The sequence below is a fragment of the Phalacrocorax aristotelis genome, chromosome 21, assembly GCF_949628215.1.
Source record: "Phalacrocorax aristotelis chromosome 21, bGulAri2.1, whole genome shotgun sequence".
Classification (NCBI taxonomy): Eukaryota; Metazoa; Chordata; class Aves; order Suliformes; family Phalacrocoracidae; genus Phalacrocorax; species Phalacrocorax aristotelis.
Genome location: NC_134296.1, coordinates 3,152,471 through 3,171,371, shown reverse-complemented (window position 1 = coordinate 3,171,371; position 18,901 = coordinate 3,152,471). Strand labels below are relative to the sequence as shown.

The 18,901-nt window shown below is 55.6% G+C and overlaps 1 protein-coding gene across 1 annotated transcript; it reads left to right on the top strand.

Moving 5' to 3' along the window:
* Window positions 1–1,908: 1,908 nt before the first annotated feature.
* On the top strand, window positions 1,909–14,067 carry MTCH1 (mitochondrial carrier 1). Its single transcript, XM_075115319.1, has 12 exons — window positions 1,909–2,134; window positions 2,994–3,078; window positions 4,716–4,822; window positions 5,272–5,349; window positions 5,668–5,725; window positions 6,178–6,229; window positions 7,037–7,096; window positions 10,333–10,426; window positions 10,788–10,835; window positions 11,029–11,096; window positions 11,816–11,891; window positions 12,323–14,067. Exons 1-12 carry the CDS (start codon window positions 1,937–1,939, stop codon window positions 12,395–12,397), a joined length of 999 nt encoding a protein of 332 aa, XP_074971420.1. The 5' UTR covers window positions 1,909–1,936; the 3' UTR covers window positions 12,398–14,067.
* The last annotated feature ends 4,834 nt before the right edge of the window (window positions 14,068–18,901 follow it).

Below are 18,901 nucleotides of genomic sequence, written 5' to 3'. Positions count from 1 at the left end.
AGACAGAATCCCAGGTTGGAAGGGACCTCAGGGATCATCTAGTTCAACCTTTCTAGGATGAGCACAGTCTAGACAAGAAGGCCCAGCACCCTGTCCAGATGACTCTTAAAGGTGTCCAATGTGGCCGAGTCACCCCCTTCCCTGGGGAGATTATTCCCATGGTGACTGTCCTCACTGTGAAAAATTTCCCTCTGGTGTCCAATCGGAATCTCCCCAAGAGCAGCTTGTGTCCATCCCCCTTGTCCTCTCCATGGGACTCCGTGTAAAAAGGGAGTCTCCATCTCCCTGTAAAAAGGGAGCTACCCCTTAAGTACTGGTACATGGTGATGAGATCCCCTCTAAGCCTCCTTTTCTCAAGGCTGAACAAACCCAGTTCTCCCAGCCTAGCCTCATATGGCAGCTTCCCAGTCCTTTGATCATCATGGAGCAGTTCATCTCGAGTGCACTCACCAGAAGGATGCAGGACAACCAGGGGATCAGGCCCATCCAGCATGGCTTCATGAAAGGCAGGTCCTGCCTGACCAGTCTGATCTCCTTCTGTGACCAGGTGACCCGCCTGGTGGGTGAGGGAAAGGCTGTGGATGTGTCTGCCTGGACTTCAGCAAAGCCTTTGACACTGTCTCCCACAGCATCCTCCTAGAGAAGCTGGCGGCTCATGGCTTAGACAGGTGTACTCTTCACTGCATAAAAAACTGGCTGGATGGCCAAGCCCAGAGAGTTGTCGTGAATGGAGCTAAACCCAGTTGGCAGCTGGTCACAAGTGGGGTTCCCCAGGGCTCAGTGTTTGGGCCAGTCTTCTTTAACGTCTTTATCTGGATGAGGCAATCGAGTGTGCCCTCAGTAAGTTTGCAGATGACACCAAGTTGGGTGGGAGTGTTAATCTGCTCAAGGGCAGGAAGGCTCTGCAGAGGGACCTGGACTGGCTGCATCGATGGCTCATGCTGTATGAGGTTTAAGAAGGCCAAGTGCTGGGTCCTGCCCTGGGGTCACACCAACCCCAGGCAATGTCCCAGGCCTGGGGCAGAGGGGCTGGAAAGTGCCTGGCGGGGAAGGCCCTGGGGGTGCTGGCTGACAGCCGGCTGGGCATGAGCCAGCAGTGCCCGGGTGGCCAAGGAGGCCACCAGCCCCCGGGCTTGTGTCAGCCCTGGTGTGGCCAGCAGGAGCCGGGCAGGGATGGGGCCCCTGTGCTCAGCCCTGGGGAGGCCCCACCTCTAATGCTGGGCTCAGGTTTGGGCCCCTCGGGACAAGAAGGCCCTTGAGGGGCTGGAGCGTGTCCAGAGAAGGGCAGCGGGGCTGGGGCAGGGTCTGGAGCACAAGTGTGCTGGGGGGCGGCTGGGGGAGCTGGGGGGGTTTAGCCTGGAGAAGAGGGGGCTGAGGGGAGCCCTTCTCGCTCTCTGCAGCTGCCTGAGAGGGGCTGGAGTGAGGGGGGGGTCGGTCTCTGCTCCCAAGTCACCGGTGACAGGACGAGAGGGAACGGCCTCAGGCTGCGTCAGGGGAGGTTTAGGTTGGAGATGAGGGAAAATGTCTTTAGTGCAAGAGCAGTCAGGCCCTGGCACAGGCTGCCCAGAGAGGTGGGGGAGTCACCGTCCCTGGGGGGGTTCAAACACCGTGCAGACGTGGCCCTTGGGGACATGGTTTAGGAGGCCTGGGGGTGTTGGGTTGGTGGTGGGACTTGATGATCCCAGAGGTCCTTTCCAACCTTCTTGATTCCATGATTCTATGATTGCCCGTCACAGCCCTCGCCCCGCCGCCCCACGCCAGGCCTGTCATGGCCGCCCCGACCCCTCCCTCACACCCTGCCTCCCCGCAATGGTTCCGCCCGCCCCCCCTCCGCCCGTCACTCAATGGTTCCGCCCACCCCGCCGGCCGCAGTGACGCATGGGGGAGAGCGGTGCGGCGCAGGCGCAGTAGCGGCGCGCGCGGGGGGGGGCCGGCCATGGCGGCGGCGGCGCCGCTGCCCCCGGTGGCGACGGCGCCCCCTGGCGGTGCCGCGGGGCGGGCGGCGGCGGCGGGGGCGGAGGGGTCGGCCTCGGGGGGGAACCGGGCCGAGGGCGCCGAGGGGCTGTTCGTGGTGCTGGGAGCTGGGCTCGCCGCCGCCAGCCACCCGCTACTCTACGTCAAGCTGCTCATCCAGGTCCGGGGCCGCCGGGAGGGGGGCGGCGAGGGGCGGAAGGAGGGCCACGGGGGGGCGGATCGGGACCCCAATATCATAAAGGGAGCGGGGACGCCTATACAGTGCCCCTATAGAGACCTCTGTGCACCGGGGCCCGCTGTGTATACAGCCCCGCCCCTTTATAACTGGGGACATAAGGGGGGCGCCTGTATAATGGGGGGACGCCCCTATAAAAGGAGGCAACGAGGACCCCATGCAACGGGACCCCCCTATGTTAGAGGGGGTGAGGGCACCCTGTATAATGAGGGTCCCTATATAACCAGGAGGATGAAGGCAGCTATAAGACAAGGAAGTCTATATAACAGGAGAATGAGGATACCTTCTGCACTGGGGACCTCCTATGTAACACGGTATAGGAAACCGTATATAATGGAGGGATGAGGACCCCTATACAGTGGGGACTCCTTTACAGCAGGGGCATCGGGACCCCCTCATATGACAGGGGATGGGGACACCCTGTAGAGTGGGGACCCCTATCAAATGGGAGGGATGAGGATACCCTCTGCAGTGGGGACTCCTATAGAGTGAGGGATAGGAAACTCCTACATAATGGGGGGGGATGAGGACCTGCATTGTCCTGAGAACCCCTCTGTAATAGGGACCCCCATAAAATGGGAGGGATGAGGACCCCGTGAACCCTAGGGACCCCATATAATGGGAAAACAGCTGCCCATGTCATGGCACCCCGTGTATCTGAGGGTGGTGGTGGGGACGTGGCCCTTCGGCAGCTTGTGGATGCTGGGACCGAGGCCGTGTGGCTCAGGGGCTTTCGGAACGCCGGGACAGGGGCAGGGACCTGCTCATGGGGTTTCTCTTGCAGGTTGGGCACGAGCCACTACCTCCAACTGTTGGAAGAAATGTGCTGGGAAGGAAAGTCCTGTACCTGCCCGGCTTCTTCACCTATGGTGAGCAAACATCCCTCCCTTCCAGCATGAGGTCCTGCCCAAAAACATGGCTGGGACCTGCCAGGTAGACCAAGCTGACCTCTAGCAGCACTCCTACATCGCTGGCAGCATCCTTGGGATCATCCCGAGGCTGCAATGAGATATAAAATGCTTCAACCAGTTGCAAAGCTGTTATATCTACCTACCCGTTGTTGGTGACAAGGAGGTGGTGGCCCTGGTGCTGCATCCCCTTCCCGTGGCACATTGCTCTGGGTTTGCACTGTAGTGGAGGGGGTGGTGGGGGTTTAGGTGGTGTAGGTTTGTTGGTGGAGGGTTTTGTGTGTGTTAAGAGACAGCAAAGTGCCTTTCTTTGCTACAAACCAGCCCTGCAATAACTTGCCCCCCCTGCCCTTCTCACCTGTGTTGTAAATGGAGTCCTAAAGGGACAGAAATACCAAGAAAAGGGGATGTAATATGTTTAGAAGGAAAAAAAAAAGTACTATTTTTCTCTTTTTATGGGTGGAGCAGCACAGGAGAGGCTGGTGAACGCTCTGTGACCTCGGGGTTTGCTTTCACAGCGAGTTTGCTGCGGGGAAGGGGAGCGCACAGTCCTGACAGTCAAGCTGGGCTGATCCCAAAATCAGACAGCAAGCACCCACAGGGCAGGGGGACCCAGTGCAGGAGCAGTATGAAAGCACTGCACACCCATCCTGGAACACCCAGGGCTGGAAATGCTCCGGTGCTGCCCTTTGGAAGATGCATTTGCCAAACAGATTTACAGCATTGGGTGATGGAGTTGTGCAGAGCCTTCCTGGCTTCCCTTGGAACAGCAGAGGATGGAGGGCAGGGGCAGTAGGTGCCCACAAGCACATAGCAGGTTGTATTCTACCTTTTTATAGCAGGGAGAAATTGGATCCGTTGGCTTTTCTTTTTTTGGCTGGAGACCTGAGGAAGTTTGCGGGCAAGAAGGTGGTGGGGCAGGAACTGAACCTAGGTTTGGGATCCTTGTTAACCCTGAATCTGTCCCCCCGGGGGAGAGGGAGGAGGTGACACCAGACAACACATGACGAGAGGAAATGGCCTCAAGCTGCACCAGGCAAAGTTTAGGTTTGATATTAGGAAGAACTTCTTCACCGAAAGGGTTGTCAGGCATAGGAACAGGCTGCCCAGGGAGGTGGTTGAGCCTCCATCCCTGGAGGTATTTAAAAGAAGGGTAGACGTGGTGCTTGAGGATATGGTTTAGTGGTGGGCTTGGCAGTGACAGGTTAGCGGTTGGACTCGATGATCTTAAGGGTCTTTTCCAACCTTAACGATTCTGTGATTCTGTGAGATGATCCCTCCCTACGCTGGTTCAGTCCGAACTGCCTTGTAGCCCTTTCAGGTGAGCAAAACAATCAAAAGACGAGAAGTAGCCCAAAATACCGGAGCTACCCTTCCAGATTGGACAGATATGACAGGGAATACTCAAGGATTCTTTGCATCCTATATGAAATTTATTTAGGACTGTTACAATAAATCGTTTGCGGTGGGACTGCAGAGCGGCTGCCGTGCCGCGCTGAGCTCCGCTGCGGTTTCGGCTGAACGCCGGAGGTGTTTGGGATGCTCTCCGGGAGTCGGCCAGTTCCCAGCTGACGGCAGCCTGGTGTTTTCTTACCCAGCCAGACACATTGTGGAAGTGGATGGGAAAAGAGGCCTCTTCCGTGGTCTTACTCCTCGCCTCATCTCAAGCACTTTATCAACCATCACCAGGGGGAGCGTGAAGAAGGTAAAGGTCAGCTTGTCTCCCCATAAATCAGCCTGCTGGGTCGGCTGGTGCTACTGCAGCGGAGCCAGGGATCCTGCACGTGCCTGCGCCCAGCCATGACTGCACGTAGAGGAATAAAGCGCCCGTCCCTCTCCATCTTCTAAGGGCTTTGATTAGTCCTCCAGAACAGGAGGAGAACAGTGCCCATATCCCTAAACTTATTTTTAAACAATTTTAATTTAATTTGAACAACCACTTGCCTTTTATCTTTTGTAAGCAGTTTCGTGACCCCCCTCTTCCCGTGTTTTACTTTCTGTCCTTCCTTATCCTATGTTCCTTCTTGCCTATTTTTCTTCTCCTTCCATCTAGAGCGCAACTGCGTGTGGTTTCCTCCTGTCCTCAGACATCTGGGGTTTGTGGGTCAGCGTCTCCATCAGTTCTGACCATATGTTTCTTCTCTCGCTGCTCAGGCCTTTCCACTGGAAGACATGGAGCATGTTTCTAACAAGGATGATGTGAAGACCTCCCTTAGGAAAGTGGTGAAAGAGGTGAGAAGTGGATACTGCACATTTAACGAGTGGTTGGGGAGATCACATTGGGGATGTGCCTGGAGAGCAAAGGAAGCTTAAACTGGGCTGCAGGTGAAATTACTTGGAGAGCAACTCCAGGTGAAAAGGCCATGGTATTTAGCAGCCACTCTGTGTCCAGCTATGAAATATTTTGTTGGAATAGAGGTTTGCTATGGACAACAGATTTCAAAAGAGGGACCCAAAATGGGTTTTGCTACGCTGAGGAAAAGGGCCTGATCTGTGCGGTGGAGCAGCGCAGCTTTTCATACAGGTCTGTTTTTTCCCTCCCCTTCCCAGACATCTCACGAGATGATGATGCAGTGTGTGTCCCGGGTTGTCTCACATCCGCTGCACGGTGAGTCCTGTCGCTCTGCCCGGCAGTCCTCTCCGGACTGAGGATCGCCCCAAAACTCTGTTTACTTGATGCTCTTCGCTGTCAGAAATGGCTTTGTATGAAACCGCAGAAGAGATGCAGGTCTGAGTGGTTGCTCAGGGAGGCTGGTGCTCGGGTTGGCCTTCAGGGACTAACCCAGCTGAGCGGCGAGGTGCTTTCTTCCCATTCATCTAAGAGCTTGTCCTAGAGATCCCGTTGGGGTTACAGCCAGAAATCCTTCCCATCACTTACAGACTAGGGGAGGGCACTGGTTTCTCATGAGTCTGGCAGTGATGAGGCCCACTGAGAGGAGCTGGAGGTGATGCAAGTTGATGGAAGGGAGGGCAGAAGGGTCAGTTTGCATTTTCCTTCACATTCGTTGCAGTCCAAACTGGATCTGTGTCTTTGTCAGCCCTGTGTTTCTTTCCTTGTAGTGATCTCTATGCGCTGCATGGTCCAGTTTGTAGGCCGGGAAGTCAAATACAGGTGAGTGGCTGCAGCTCTGAAGGGTTTGGGCACACAGAAGCACGAGTCCTGGGGTCAGCAGTGCCAGAAGCTCCCATGCAATGGGGGACGTGGCAACCCAGGAGGTTTGGGAGACCGAAAAGTGAATCTGAGCTGTGGTTAGAGGGTGGGTGGCTGCGGGGTGAAGGGACAGGGGAAGGCTGGGCTCTGTCCCTGGTCTGCCTCTGTTCTGCCTCATGCCCGTGGGAATTTTGGTGGCTGTAACGCACCTTGCTGATCACACAGTGAGCCTCCTGCCTTTTCGCTTTAGCTGTTAATAGAAAGCAAAGTCAGTAGGGAGGCAGAGTAGGTAATACAAAGCATTGCTGCAACCCTGCCAGCCTGCAGGATTTTCCCAAGCATTTTTCAGTAATATCTACCTCTACTGCACTTGCAGCCACCTGAAAGTGTGTTAGATGTGATTGCAGCTAACCCATGGCTGCCAGGTGAGCTCCCAGAGGCAGGACAGGGTTCCTGTGTTGAGAATCAGCCTAATCAAAGCATATTATGTGCTGTGGTTGTGGCACGTGTATCCCCTCACACAAGGCCAAGCAGAGCCCTTCTAGCTTCAGCATTTAAACAGTTGTCAGCAAGTTGAGTGTTGTCCCAGACATTATTACAGACTGGCGGAGTGCAGACGTGACCCTCCATGGGTTGAGAGGGAGCAGCGCGGAGCTGCCTGCTGTGTTGCTGGCACGATGGCTGGGGGCTGCAGAGTGAATGTGAAGCTGCATGGGACAGAGGCAGAGCAACCCCTGCACGTTTATAGCACCTTTCCTTTCTTGGCAGCGGTGTGTTCAGCGCCATTGGCAGGATATTTAAAGAAGAAGGGATCCTGGGATTCTTTGTGTACGTGAGTTGTTTAAATACTTTCTCCCATGGTCCAAAGGCGCCGATGGCTCTTCTGGCTGCTCTGCCAACCTCAGTTAAAGGAGTTGTGCTGAGCTGCCTCCAGCTGAAACCGTGTCTGACCGCAGGACTCTCACATCACCCCCACGAGCACAGATTAAATCTGTGCCTTTGACAGTGCTCCAGTTTGACCATTAAGTTTGCCCCAGATCTTATCTTCAGTCAAACCTTCAGAGCCCAGGGAAAACCTTGTATTTTTTCTTGCCTTTGTACCTTGGTACTTCTTTGTGTTTCAGTGAAGAGGCATTTAAAGCATTCTATTTGTGCAACAGGCACCACGATCAAGTGCAACAATGAGACCCCTTGTTGAAATAAAAGCCAGGGCCTGGATAAGAAGCTATTTCCTCTGAAGAACACCATGGGTGCTTGTAATCAGCAGGTGGTTTGTGCTGGCAGCAGGGCGGGGGTGTGATGCTGCCTGGTGCAGCGGTGTTGCTGCCTGCACCAGAAGGGTCTGAAAGGTGCTTCCAGCTGCTTATGAAGCATAGCAAATTGATGGCGTTGCTAAAGCGGAAGTCTAGCGGACACCTTTTTGCTTGAACCCTTAATTAACACTTCTTGCCTCTTTTTCCCATATCTATATGAAAGCAGAACCACCTGCTGCCTCTGCTCCTGGTGGGGAGATTACTAGTATTGACATAATAAAGTGAGTTAAGGCAGCTCTGAAATTTCAGGAGGGGTTTTCAGGCCTGATGCCTTTGGCTCTGCAATCACAAAATTTGGGCCTCCAGATAAAACATGAATTCATCAGGGAGAGGCAAACAATTGCAAGGGGTCCCACCCTGTCCTTCCCCAAGGGGAAAGGGCCTGAGGTCTGCAGTGACCCCATCAACTGAGTGTCACTGCATCTTCCTTTTGCAGCCCACAGCTTCTCTGCTGAGCTGTGCAGCCTCAAATCCCCTCCATTAAATACAGGTTCCTCTGGGATGTTCCCTGTGCGTGGGGCATGGCCGGAGCATGCTGCCCAGTAGCCCTCCCTCTCCTCCACCTCCCAAGGAAATAATGTGAAAGGAGCCACCGCACTCCCTTCCTCCACATAAAATAAACACTGTTGGTAGCCTAATTAAACTTAATAGTTCACAGGAAAGGCTTTAACACAACCCAAAATGTCTCAGGAGGGCTCTGAAGTTATACATGCTCTACAACCCCTCTAGAAAATCACACTGCTGTGAGGGGAACGCAAACTGCATCTGTAGGACCAAAGTGCTGCTTTTCTGCTCTCAGCCCTCCTAACGCAATCCAAACACATCCACTCCCTTGAAATCACTGCGGTGCACTTGTTTCTCCCGGCCTTATAACCTCTACGCAGCCCTAACAGTGGCACGCACTCGCTCTGGATGTGTGCCTGGCTGGAGATAACGACTTCTCTGGGGATGGACTTACCTCGCTTCCCCTCATATCTGCAGCAGTCTCCTGCCTGCCAGCAGGCCAGAAAGATGTTCATGGGGCTCCAAAACTGCTGCTCACGGTCAGCTCGAAGGTGGTTTATCCCACCTCCCTGGCACCAGGGTTTCTCCTGCTGGGTCGCATCACCGTACATCATGCAGGCTTCCTCATCTGCCCGCTGCTGTTTCAGCTTCTAGTGACTTGTCATATTCTAAAAATATTCCTAGTCCAGACCTCCTTGGACATCTCGCCAGGTGTGAGAGTTGTAGCACGAATGAGTTTGGTTTTCCAGTTCCTTTCTGCAGCTCTGTCAGGCCCCTGTTCTCCAGTCATCCCATAAACTCAGGCCCAGCATCCGTCGTTACTTTGATGACAGAGAGAGAGGGATAGGATCCTTATTGCAAACGGAACAAGTGATCCGATTCTATCAACGGATGGGCGAGGGTTTACTTACATGGCTGACAGGGCCCAGCCCTCTGTTTCTGGCCTTTATTAAGCCCCTGTTGTATCTGCAGCAGCTCAGGCATCAGCTTCAGACTTGACTTTGAGTTAGAGAAAGGATTTTTTACAAAGACCGAATGCTAAGCGCAAAGCAGAGCATCTCTTTGGGACCAGAGAGCTTTGATTTCTTTGTCCTGTCCATTGATCTCATGTATCACATCTTTTAAGCCAGCAGATCTTCTGTTGAAGACTTCTGCTGTGCCTGGCCCCTGAGACCTCGGCTGCATCTCCAGAGCTGCCAGGGCCTCAACAATACACGGGTTGTCTCCAAAAAGTATAACACCAGGCAGGCTGGATCAGAGCGTGCAGCCATCATTGCCATTCTGCTGCTGCAGCGACTGCAGCAGGAAACAAAACTGGTCCCCTTCTCCGAAGGGCAGCGTGGTGTTTGGGGAGAAATCAATGACTTTGACCAGTGTGCTCGGAGGCGGCTCTTTTCAGCCCAGCAAACGCTCACGTGGCTCTGAGCAGGCTCATTTTCAGAACAACTCTCTGAACGCATCTGCTGGTGAAACCGGCAGGTTTAAACCACACCTGGATCCTTTGGCAGTGGAACAACTGCACAGCCAAAGCGGGAGGCCCAGCGCTCGCTGCCTGCGCCAGCGCAACGGATGCTGCAGGAGCTCTGACAAACTGGAGAAACCTGAAACGCTAATGTTTTAGTGCCATTAGCTGCAGAAGCTGGGGGTGCTTGTGGTGCTGGGAGCTCCAGTCCGTGTGTCGATGGGAGCTGTTAGCCAAAGCAGCACGTCACCCCATGCCCTCAGGTGGCAGCAGGGGTGGGGAAAATCATGAACTGGAGTGCTGCCTCCAGTTAATTCCACCTTGCAGGAAAAACCCCCCTCATGTTAATTTCTAAAAGGAAGGAGATTCCCCAAAGAGATGAACTTCTCATTCTGCATCCGGAAAAGCATCTGCAAAATTAGCTTAACAGAAACCCGCTTCGTCTGTGTCTTGCCTGGGTTTCAGAGCAGGAGCTGGGCCAAGAAGGGATTTGGAGTAGAACAAGGGGACTCGGCCGAGTCATGCCCAAAGGACAGATCCCAAACTTCCTAGACCACAGCATCCCCTGTCTAGAGCAGCTGGCAGCACACGTAGGACCATGTTTTAAGGCCAGGAGAGCGCTTCCCTGAAGTCTCCCCTTTTCCCTTCAGTTCCTCCCAAAGTAAAGATGCATTTTGGGGGAGTGGGGTTCCTCTGCGCTGGTGGAGGGAGTGAGGGAGGGCTGGGCGCCTCGGAAGGCAGCACTGGGACCCTTCTGCACCTCATGGCCCTCTTTGCTGTTGCAGCGGTTTAATCCCTCACATCCTGGGGGACGTCATCTTCCTCTGGTGCTGCAACCTCTTGGCTCACTTCATCAACACCTACGCGGTGGACGATAACGTGAGTGGAAGTGCCCGGTGGAGGGTCTGGGGGGCCTGTACCAAGTACCTGCGGTTGGAGGGACTTAATGGGAGGTTAAGGGCTAATTTAATACAGACACTGGGCTTTGGATAAAACACTGTTAAAGTGCTAAAGATGCTGCGTCTGCTCAGGGCTGTGTTTCAGCTGCAGTTTAGGGGATCGGGTTTGATAAAAATGTTTTCCTTGAGTCTCAGCTGGGATGCAGTGTGGTTACCATTGCCTTCTGCCTTCTTCCTCTGCCCCACACCCATCATCCCAGGCTCCGAGGGATGTCATGTAGTGACAGCAACAGCCTGGTGTCATCTGCCTCCTCCATAATCCCTTTGGTTTCTCTTCCCAGTTCAGCCAGGCATCGGTGATCCGGAGCTACACAAAATTCGTGATGGGGGTATGTAGGCGATGACCATGTCATTCCTCCTCTTCCTGACATCGGTGGGGTGAGAGCTCATGGTCCGGGGGAAGAGGCTGGTCTGTACTTTATATCCAAAGATGGGGATAACTTTGCTTAACACGGAAAAGCTGGAACTAGGTTTTTTGACGCGATGAACATTAGAGAGGCTACCGGTTTTCTGTGCTTTCAGATCGCTGTGAGCATGCTGACGTACCCTTTCCTTCTCGTGGGAGATCTCATGGCAGTGAACAACTGTGGGTATGTCCGTCACACTGAGATCTAAGGCTTTCCCTTCCTTTCTTCCAGCCCCTTGTTGTCTGAATCCTCTGCTAACGATCGTAAACCTTTCATACAGAACCGTAAACTATATGGCACCTCGCAGAGTTGGCTTGTTTCCTGTCTCAGGTTGCTTATAATTTTAGATCAGAGGGCACAGACAAGAGCAGCATAATAGCTCAAGTGGAGAGAAATAGGGAGAGTCACGGTGGTGTGGTCTGATCTGAACTAGACCGGAGGCAGAAGGGGTCAAAGGGACCATGCTGGCTCCAGGGAGCCAGGGAGCAAGGGAAAGCAAAGCTCTTAATGTGGCGATGGGTGCAGACAGGAGCGGGACTACGCTTACTTTCCCAATCCCACTGCTGCAAGAAGTCTTCTGCAGTCGTGCTTATGGGAAAGGGACTGGATCCAAGCTGCTGCTGTAGTGTTTTCTCACTATCTGCTGGCTCTTTAAGGTGTAGATACAGCATATACTCCTGGACTCTCAACACACCCAGGTAACACTCCTTGTTTGTACACTCCAGGGATAATTAAATTACATTATCTGTTGCATTGTAAATAATGAGCTGGTCGTTTGGCCTTCAGCCTGGTGCGGACACTGCTTCTGTGTCCTTGCTTACACTTGCTGCTGCTCTTGTGTTACCTGTCTGCATAATGTGAAAGCTGCACAGACCGTCTCAGCTGTTCTTGTTGCCATGCAGGTTGCGCGCCGGCCTCCCTCCCTACGCTCCCGCGTTTACATCCTGGATCCATTGCTGGAGGTATCTCAGTGCTCAGGTGAGGGAGTGGGGCACACACGGGGCTTTGGGCTCCTTCTGCTCCTTCCCAAGGTCTCCAGCGCTGCCCAAAAAGCGCCTGTGCCGCATCCTTGACATGCTCTGTAACCTGTTTCCATCCCTTCAGTTCTGGCACTGGTACCAGGCGTGGCAGTATTGGTCTGCCCGTTACGTGCCCCGAGCTTGCAGTCTGCGAACTTTTAGCCAACGCGTTGCACGCAGCAAAGCAGCTCTGCCCCCTCCATCAGTCATCGCTGGGGGAAATGCCAGACTCCAGCACCCACAGGGCTGAAACCCCACTTTCTCTTCCATAGCAACCCAGGGTGCTCAGGCCTGGCAGCAGGCATCAGTTGGGCTCTGCAAAACCCGCTGCAATTCCCGGCCAGGCCGCAGCGCAGCTGCCCTGACCCTGTGCTCTCTGTCCTCCCCCAGGGGCAGCTGTTCCGTGGCTCCAGCCTGCTCTTCCGCAGGGCGCCCATGCCAGCCGCCTGCTTCCCCATCGACTGACTCAGCAGGGAGAGGTGATGAACTTGAACTCCTCAAGAAACCCTAAGCTTGTTTCGATATATCTATATGTTTTCTTTTTGATCCAAAGTCTGCGGTGCCAGAAGAAGACACCTCCTCTCCAGCAAGGCCAGCAGCAAGTTGGCTTCTGGAGATCTGGCTTCAGGCTCCAGCTGGACCAAAGCCCCATGCTTATGGCTGTGTTGACCAGGACACGTAGCAGAGAGAGCAGAAGCGAGTTGTCTTGTCTCTTTGGTCCAAAGTGTAGCTCTGGAGTCACTGGGGAAGTCTGAGAAACCAGAAAATGCCCAGGTACTAAATGAGCCAGCCCCAAGATGCAGGGACAAAAGATTGCTTCGTTCTGCCTGAGCTGAGAAGTGGCAAGAGATCCAAGGTCGCCTTGCTGGGAAGGCTACGCCAGCTGACCAGCCTCCTGTCCCATCTCTTCTGGAGAGAGCAAACATTTGTGTGGCAGGTAGCTCATCCTGGGCGAGATCACCACTGTGACCCATATTTACGGTTCTGAGGGTATCTGAACGCTAGGGAGCACACCACCTCCCGTGGGCCTGAAAGGGAAATTATAGTATCAAAACAGAAAAGGGAAACGGAGTCCCACTACAAAGAGCAGCGCAGTCCCAAAGAGGCAGGTACGGCTCGGCTCCAGGGCAGCGCTGGGACTTGGACATGGAGAGAGCGCTTGGGGAGGGATGCGCGCTGCAGACGGTAACTGCTTTGGGAAGGCTTTTTGCAGCGGGACGGGCTGTATTTGGGATAACCTGGGCAGGCAGCCTGTACGCGTTTCTCAGGGGAGATGAGTCCTGGGTTGGACCAGCCCGTGCTTGGGTGCAGCGTGTCTTTGTACCGGCGCGGCTGCATCGCATGTGTGTCTCCCAACGGGCAGGACCACGAGCCCCGCCGGGCTCCTGGCAAACCCGAGCATCGCTGCGTCGCTAACGGACACGGAGCCGCGCGCTGCTGTGCGGGGCTGCTGTGTCCTGCCGGTAGCTACACGCCGAAGGGTTCGCCTTGCAGGACGGGCACTTGGTCTGTTGCTGTCTGGAGTAAAGGAATAAACCTTGAGCTGGCCACAGGCTTGTGAGGCATCGGGGGCTCCTCACGCACACGGGAGCATGGCTGGCCCTTGCGTAGCAGAGCTCACCAGTGGCAGCAGGGCAGGATTTATCCTCAGCTCCCTAGACCAGTTTTTTTTGCACCAGTCTGTGCTGTCATGGCAGCCAGGTAGATTTCCCCCATTTTCGTTCCCCCACGAAGCAGTCTTTTGCACGGAGGTATTGCTGCACTCCCTGGGAAGAGGTTTTGGGGTCCTTGAGCAGGTTCCCATGTGCTGCTGCAGCAGCAGCTGGGGTCGCATCCCGTCCTGGTCCTCTGGGGACCCCAACCTGCCATCGCACAGGGGTTTTCCTCCATTGGATGGGTTTGATCCACACCTCCCAGCCAGGGCCTGTGGGACAGCGCTGGTACACGCTGGGACCAGTCTTTCCCACCCAGTTCCCTTTGGCGTCGTGAACTTGGTCCTGTCTCTGTCCTCCCTTCCTCCCATACAGTTATGTTACTGTAACAGAAGTTAAATAACGCGTGGCCCTGTTCCCTAACACCAGAGATTATTTCAAAGAGGATTTAACTGTGCTCCAAAAATACAACTGTAAAACTAACAGCTCTTGGGTGTTTCTTTTCTAAAAAAGGTGTTCATTTTTCAACCCTGCATAATGGACTCCCTCACTCAGGGAGTTTAACACAGGCATTTCCTTTGATTTCTTCCCCAAAGTCAGGGCTAAACCAGCTGTTGCAAAGTCAGATTCCCTCTGATCTCCCTGACCTCCATGGAGGGTGGGCAGGTTTAGGCTGAGCAGACTTGGAGCACCTGGAGCAAGGGTGGAGGCAGCAGTGGGCTTGGCTGCTTGAAAAAACATACATGAAAGTAGATATTTGGAGTTAAAACTGACTCTGAGCAATTCTAGAAGGGATAACAGTGACCTTTTGCTGCTGTCAGACCTGCTCCGAGCCTGTCAGGTGGGCTCAGCCGCTCCATCCTCCCCTGCACAGCTCACGGGGTCCTTTCCCACCTGCCTTTTAATGCAGTGGCTGGTTTCTTGCCTGCCCCAACACTGGGCACTACATCTTTCAGATCACACAACACCTGCTCAGGAACACATGCCTTTACCCTCAAAATTAAGGCCACCTTCTGCTGGTCACATGCCTGTAAAACCTCCTACACCCTGTGCAGAGCCTGGCTGCAGCCGCTGCAATGAAAAGTGCTATTTCCTTTCCTTCAAGGAATTTACCGAAATCTGCAGCAGAGCAAGCATCCTGCCGGCAATTTCTGCCCAGTTCACAAGGATCTATGAGATTTGCTGGAAACAAGACCCTTGAACATAGGTTTTGGTCAATTTAAATGAAAACCAGGTTTCAAAGGTTTCAGTGCGCTGCCTTACCTTGAAGCAGAGGCTGCCATTCATAGCCTGATTAAATATTTCCTCACCTCCTGTTTCTAACCCTGGTTCTTCTTGTCCCGTGTGCCATTTGAGGTGTACCCACCATGGGGACAGTGGCTGTACCAGGAGCAGGCAGGGGAACAACCCAAACTCTGGCTGGGCACCCCCCTCCCTTAAATTGCTGCCCTGTTAGTGGGTGCCCAGCCCCGCAGCTGGTGCTGGTGCGGCACAGCTGGTGGGGACGGGGGATCCGAGGTGAAACCTGTGGTTGGGAGAACAACTGAAGGGGTGTAGGAGGAGGTTTGGGTTCGGCGCCTGGGATGGAGCCAGGGATTTCTTCCACCTACAGCCCCAGCACTCCCATATCAGCTCAGGAAAAAAACTTGGGTTTAAATATTGACTCTCTCTTGCACAAAACTGGGATGGGTGGAGATTGTTGCCATTCTGTGCCTGTGTGGTTTATCAGGCTTCAGTGGAAAACGGAGGTTGCCAGGACTTTGGCCTCATCTGCTCCCAGCTGCCCGGGGGGAGAAGGGAGACAGTGACGGCAGCCGGGAGAGGGAAACTCAGGTCAACTCTGCCCTGACTCTCCACAGGGCCGGGATGCTTGGGTCTGGCAGGATTTGGGGAGCGATGAGGTGCTGGTGAAGCCCTTGTGCCCAGGGAAAGCACAGCTGAGCTCAGACTGGTTGCAGCATCCTTCCCTTTTCCCCTGCAGAGCCATCCTGCTAAAGACCCTTCAATTAACACCAAACCCCCTCCCGGCTGTGTTGGGTGGAAAGCAGCCCAGCAAGGCTCTATCACCAACTGTACGGTGCCCATCACCCTGGAGTCTGGTCAGCGGGAAGGCCAGGGGCTGCCAGGCCCCCCCGGCAGCGTCGAAGGGGCCCCGTCTTGTGAGGAAGTGCCCCTGCAGCACAGCTGCCCTCGATAAGGCTGTTTGCACTGTTCCCCCGCAGCTCCACGTAGGCAAAGAATTCTTTAAAAAAAAAACAAAACAAAACATATAAAATAATAACCCTCGTGGAGGAGATCCTGCCGCTGGGGAGGTGGGACTGGCTGGTGCCGGGAAATGCTCAGGGTGGGGACTTGGACCAGACCCAGGCGCCGGCGGCGCGGTGGCCCTGGACCCGTCCCTGTCGTCACACAGCCCCGTCTGCGGTGGGAGCGCGGTGGCCCCGTCCCCTGGGACGGCCTGCACCTGAAGCGGGAGGTTACGGAGGAGCCGGGTCCTGCTGGCTTCCTCCACCCTGGACAAGGGCAATCCCGGCTGGCAACAAGGGCACCACATGCCACAAAGGGCATGGCGGGAAAGCTCGGCGTGGTGGCCTGACCTGCCACGCTGGCGGTGGCGGCTCTGTCCGTCGCTGGTGGCTTGTAAGAGGAGAGAGGAAACTGCTTTCCATGCTCCCCCAGCCTGCTGCGGGCCCTTTTTTTGGGGAAACTCCCTCAAATCCCCCCAAGCTGAGGCACCCTGTCCCCTCCTGGGATGGTGGTGCTCTCAGGGGGGAGCGGTGGCATTTTATCCCACCCTGAGGAGACCCCAGGCCCTGGGGGAAAGAGGTGACGGCACAGGCCGGCCGAGATGCCTTTCCCCGCGGCCGCCCTGGTCCCCACACGCCTGCCTCGGTGCTCACATGGCACCAGGCCCCTCCGTCCTAGGGGAGAAGCACCAGGCCCGGCGAGCCGGGGAAGGGGGGAGAAGTCTCCCGGCTTTTGATTCGGCTCCTCTCCCCCCACCGCGACCCAGCATGGCGAAGGTAGCGTTGCCTCCGCCGTGGCGGCCGTTGTCCGAGGCGCCGTCCCTTGCTGAGAACGTGTTAATTCTCTAATCTTTAGGAATGGAGTTTCTCCCTTAAAAGCCGCCTGCGCTCTGTGGCCGGGCGGCGCGGCTCTTGTCAGGCTGCCAGAGGAGGCCGGAGCAGCGTCACATGCCGCAAAGTTTTACAAGGCGAACGAGCCGTCTGGGGAGAGGGACGGGAGAGGGGACAGACGCACGCACGCACTCGGACGCGCACGCAGAGAAACCTCCTCCGGGCTCCCTCCGGCTCTGATCCCAACGTTTATTATTATTTTTTTTTTTTTCTCCTTTTTTTTGGAAGAACAAAGACTTTGGGGTGGGTTGGCGCGTTTGTTTTTCCGGGGTTGGTGTCGGGGATGGGGTGGGGGGAAGGAGGCCGGAGGCGGAGGGGGGAGCCGGCGGCTTGAATGTGAGAAAGTCCCAAATTTCCCTGGCCGAGTTGCCTAAATGGTCTCCGCGAAACTTGGAGGAGGAAAGACGGGGGGGGAAAAAGGGGGGGGGGAAAAATAATTAAAAAATAAAATATGATGACGTCACTTGGAGCAGGGGTGCCTTCCCTGCTGCCTGTCAGATGCGCCTGAAAAGAACAGGGCAATAAAACAACAGCCGCCTCTGTCTCCCTCGTTAAACACGGCACTAATTGGATGTTAATTTCTCCTTGCTCTTCTCGCTGCTCGATTGTGAGGGCTCTGCCTGGCTCTCCCTCTCTCGCTTTCTTTCTTTCCTGTTGCAATGCTCTTGGCAGCTCCGAGGGACTCCGGACTGTGCGCTCCCCTCCCGCTCGTGGACTGGAATAATTCAGGAGCTGGGAGTATTAAAAAAGACGAGGCGCGGGGGCGAACGGTTCAGAAACGGGGAGGGCGCGATGGATTTCGAGAGCTACGCTAATCTCCCCGTTTCCCGTGCATTGTCCTGCCGACTTGGAGCTATTCTCTTCCCATTTGATTTCTCTTCCCCCCCCCTTTTCCCTTTGCGTTGGGTTCGGGCTGCCGGGCAAAAATATATGTTCCAAAAAAAAAAAAAGAAAGCATTAAAAAAAAAAGGAAAAAGGCAAAAAAAAAAAAAAAAGGCACGGTTCAATGACGACAAACCCCCAAACCTCCTCCCAGCTCCCCCCGTCTCGCCGCGCCGCCTAACCCCTGCGTGGAAACAGGCGTTTTAGGGAGCCGGAGCAGGAAGTTGTTGTTCTCTGTGTTGCCCAGGTCATCCTTAAAGGGTATGTGTGCAAGAGCGGCGGGCGCGAGGGGCTCGGTGGGCGCCCAGCAGCGGTCGGCCGCCCCCCGCGTTGCCCCCCGGCCGACGAGGCGGGCGAGCGGCGGCGGCGGAGCGGGGGGCCGGGAGGTGTTTTGGGGGGACGCGAGAGGGGCCCAAGGGACAGGATGGGTGGGGGAGCGGAGGGGAGGGAGCGGGAGGCGGAGGTGGGGGGAGAGAGCGAGAGCCAGGGAGTAAAGTCCTACCTGGGATCGGTGCCAACTTCCTGCAAAGGGTTACAGACCCGCGGCTTTGAGAGCCCACCAGAGGCGAGTGCGCTCTTGTCACGGTTCCAAGGCGAGATGAAGGCAGCGGGAACAGGTACAGCAGATGCCGAGTGGCCTCGTTTGCCCGCCGAGCGGTGCTTTGGCTTGATTTAAACCTCGCCGACAGGGAGGCTTCGGTGCTCCCGCCGGCGGGGGCCTCGCCATCCCCGCACGAGGCCGGCGGGTGCCAAGGGTGGGGTGCGCGGTTCGGCGGTGGGGGGGGGTGGTGGCGATGTGTGTGTGCATGGCAAGGGGGGGGGCCCCCTCTGTCGCTCGTTCGCCTTCTCGCCGTTTGGATTAACATGCGGAAGATGCGCCTGTCACTTTGCTTACTGTCAGCGCCGGCTCGGGGATGGGTGACGGCTTTGTTCGGCGCAGCCGGGGGAGCCGTGCCAACTCGGACTTGGCAGGCGAAGCCGGGTGGGCAGGGAGAGGGGGACGAGGGAGCGGGAGCGGCTGCCGGGGCGGCTGTGGAGGGACGTGGCCGCAGGCCCGCGTCTGAGCGTGGCGGCTTTCTGGCAGCGTGCGCTTCCCTCTCCCTCCCTCTCTCCCGCGCTCGCCTGCGCCCAGGCTGGTGCAGACAAAATGAAAACGTGTTTTGCTTTGTTTTTTTGGCATCTCCCCAGCAGCGCTACCAACCCCGGCCGCCCCCCCCTTCTCTCCGGTCCTTTCCCCAACCCGCCACGACTCCCCTTTTACAGTCGGCACAACCCAGGTGCTAGGGCAGCAAAAAATA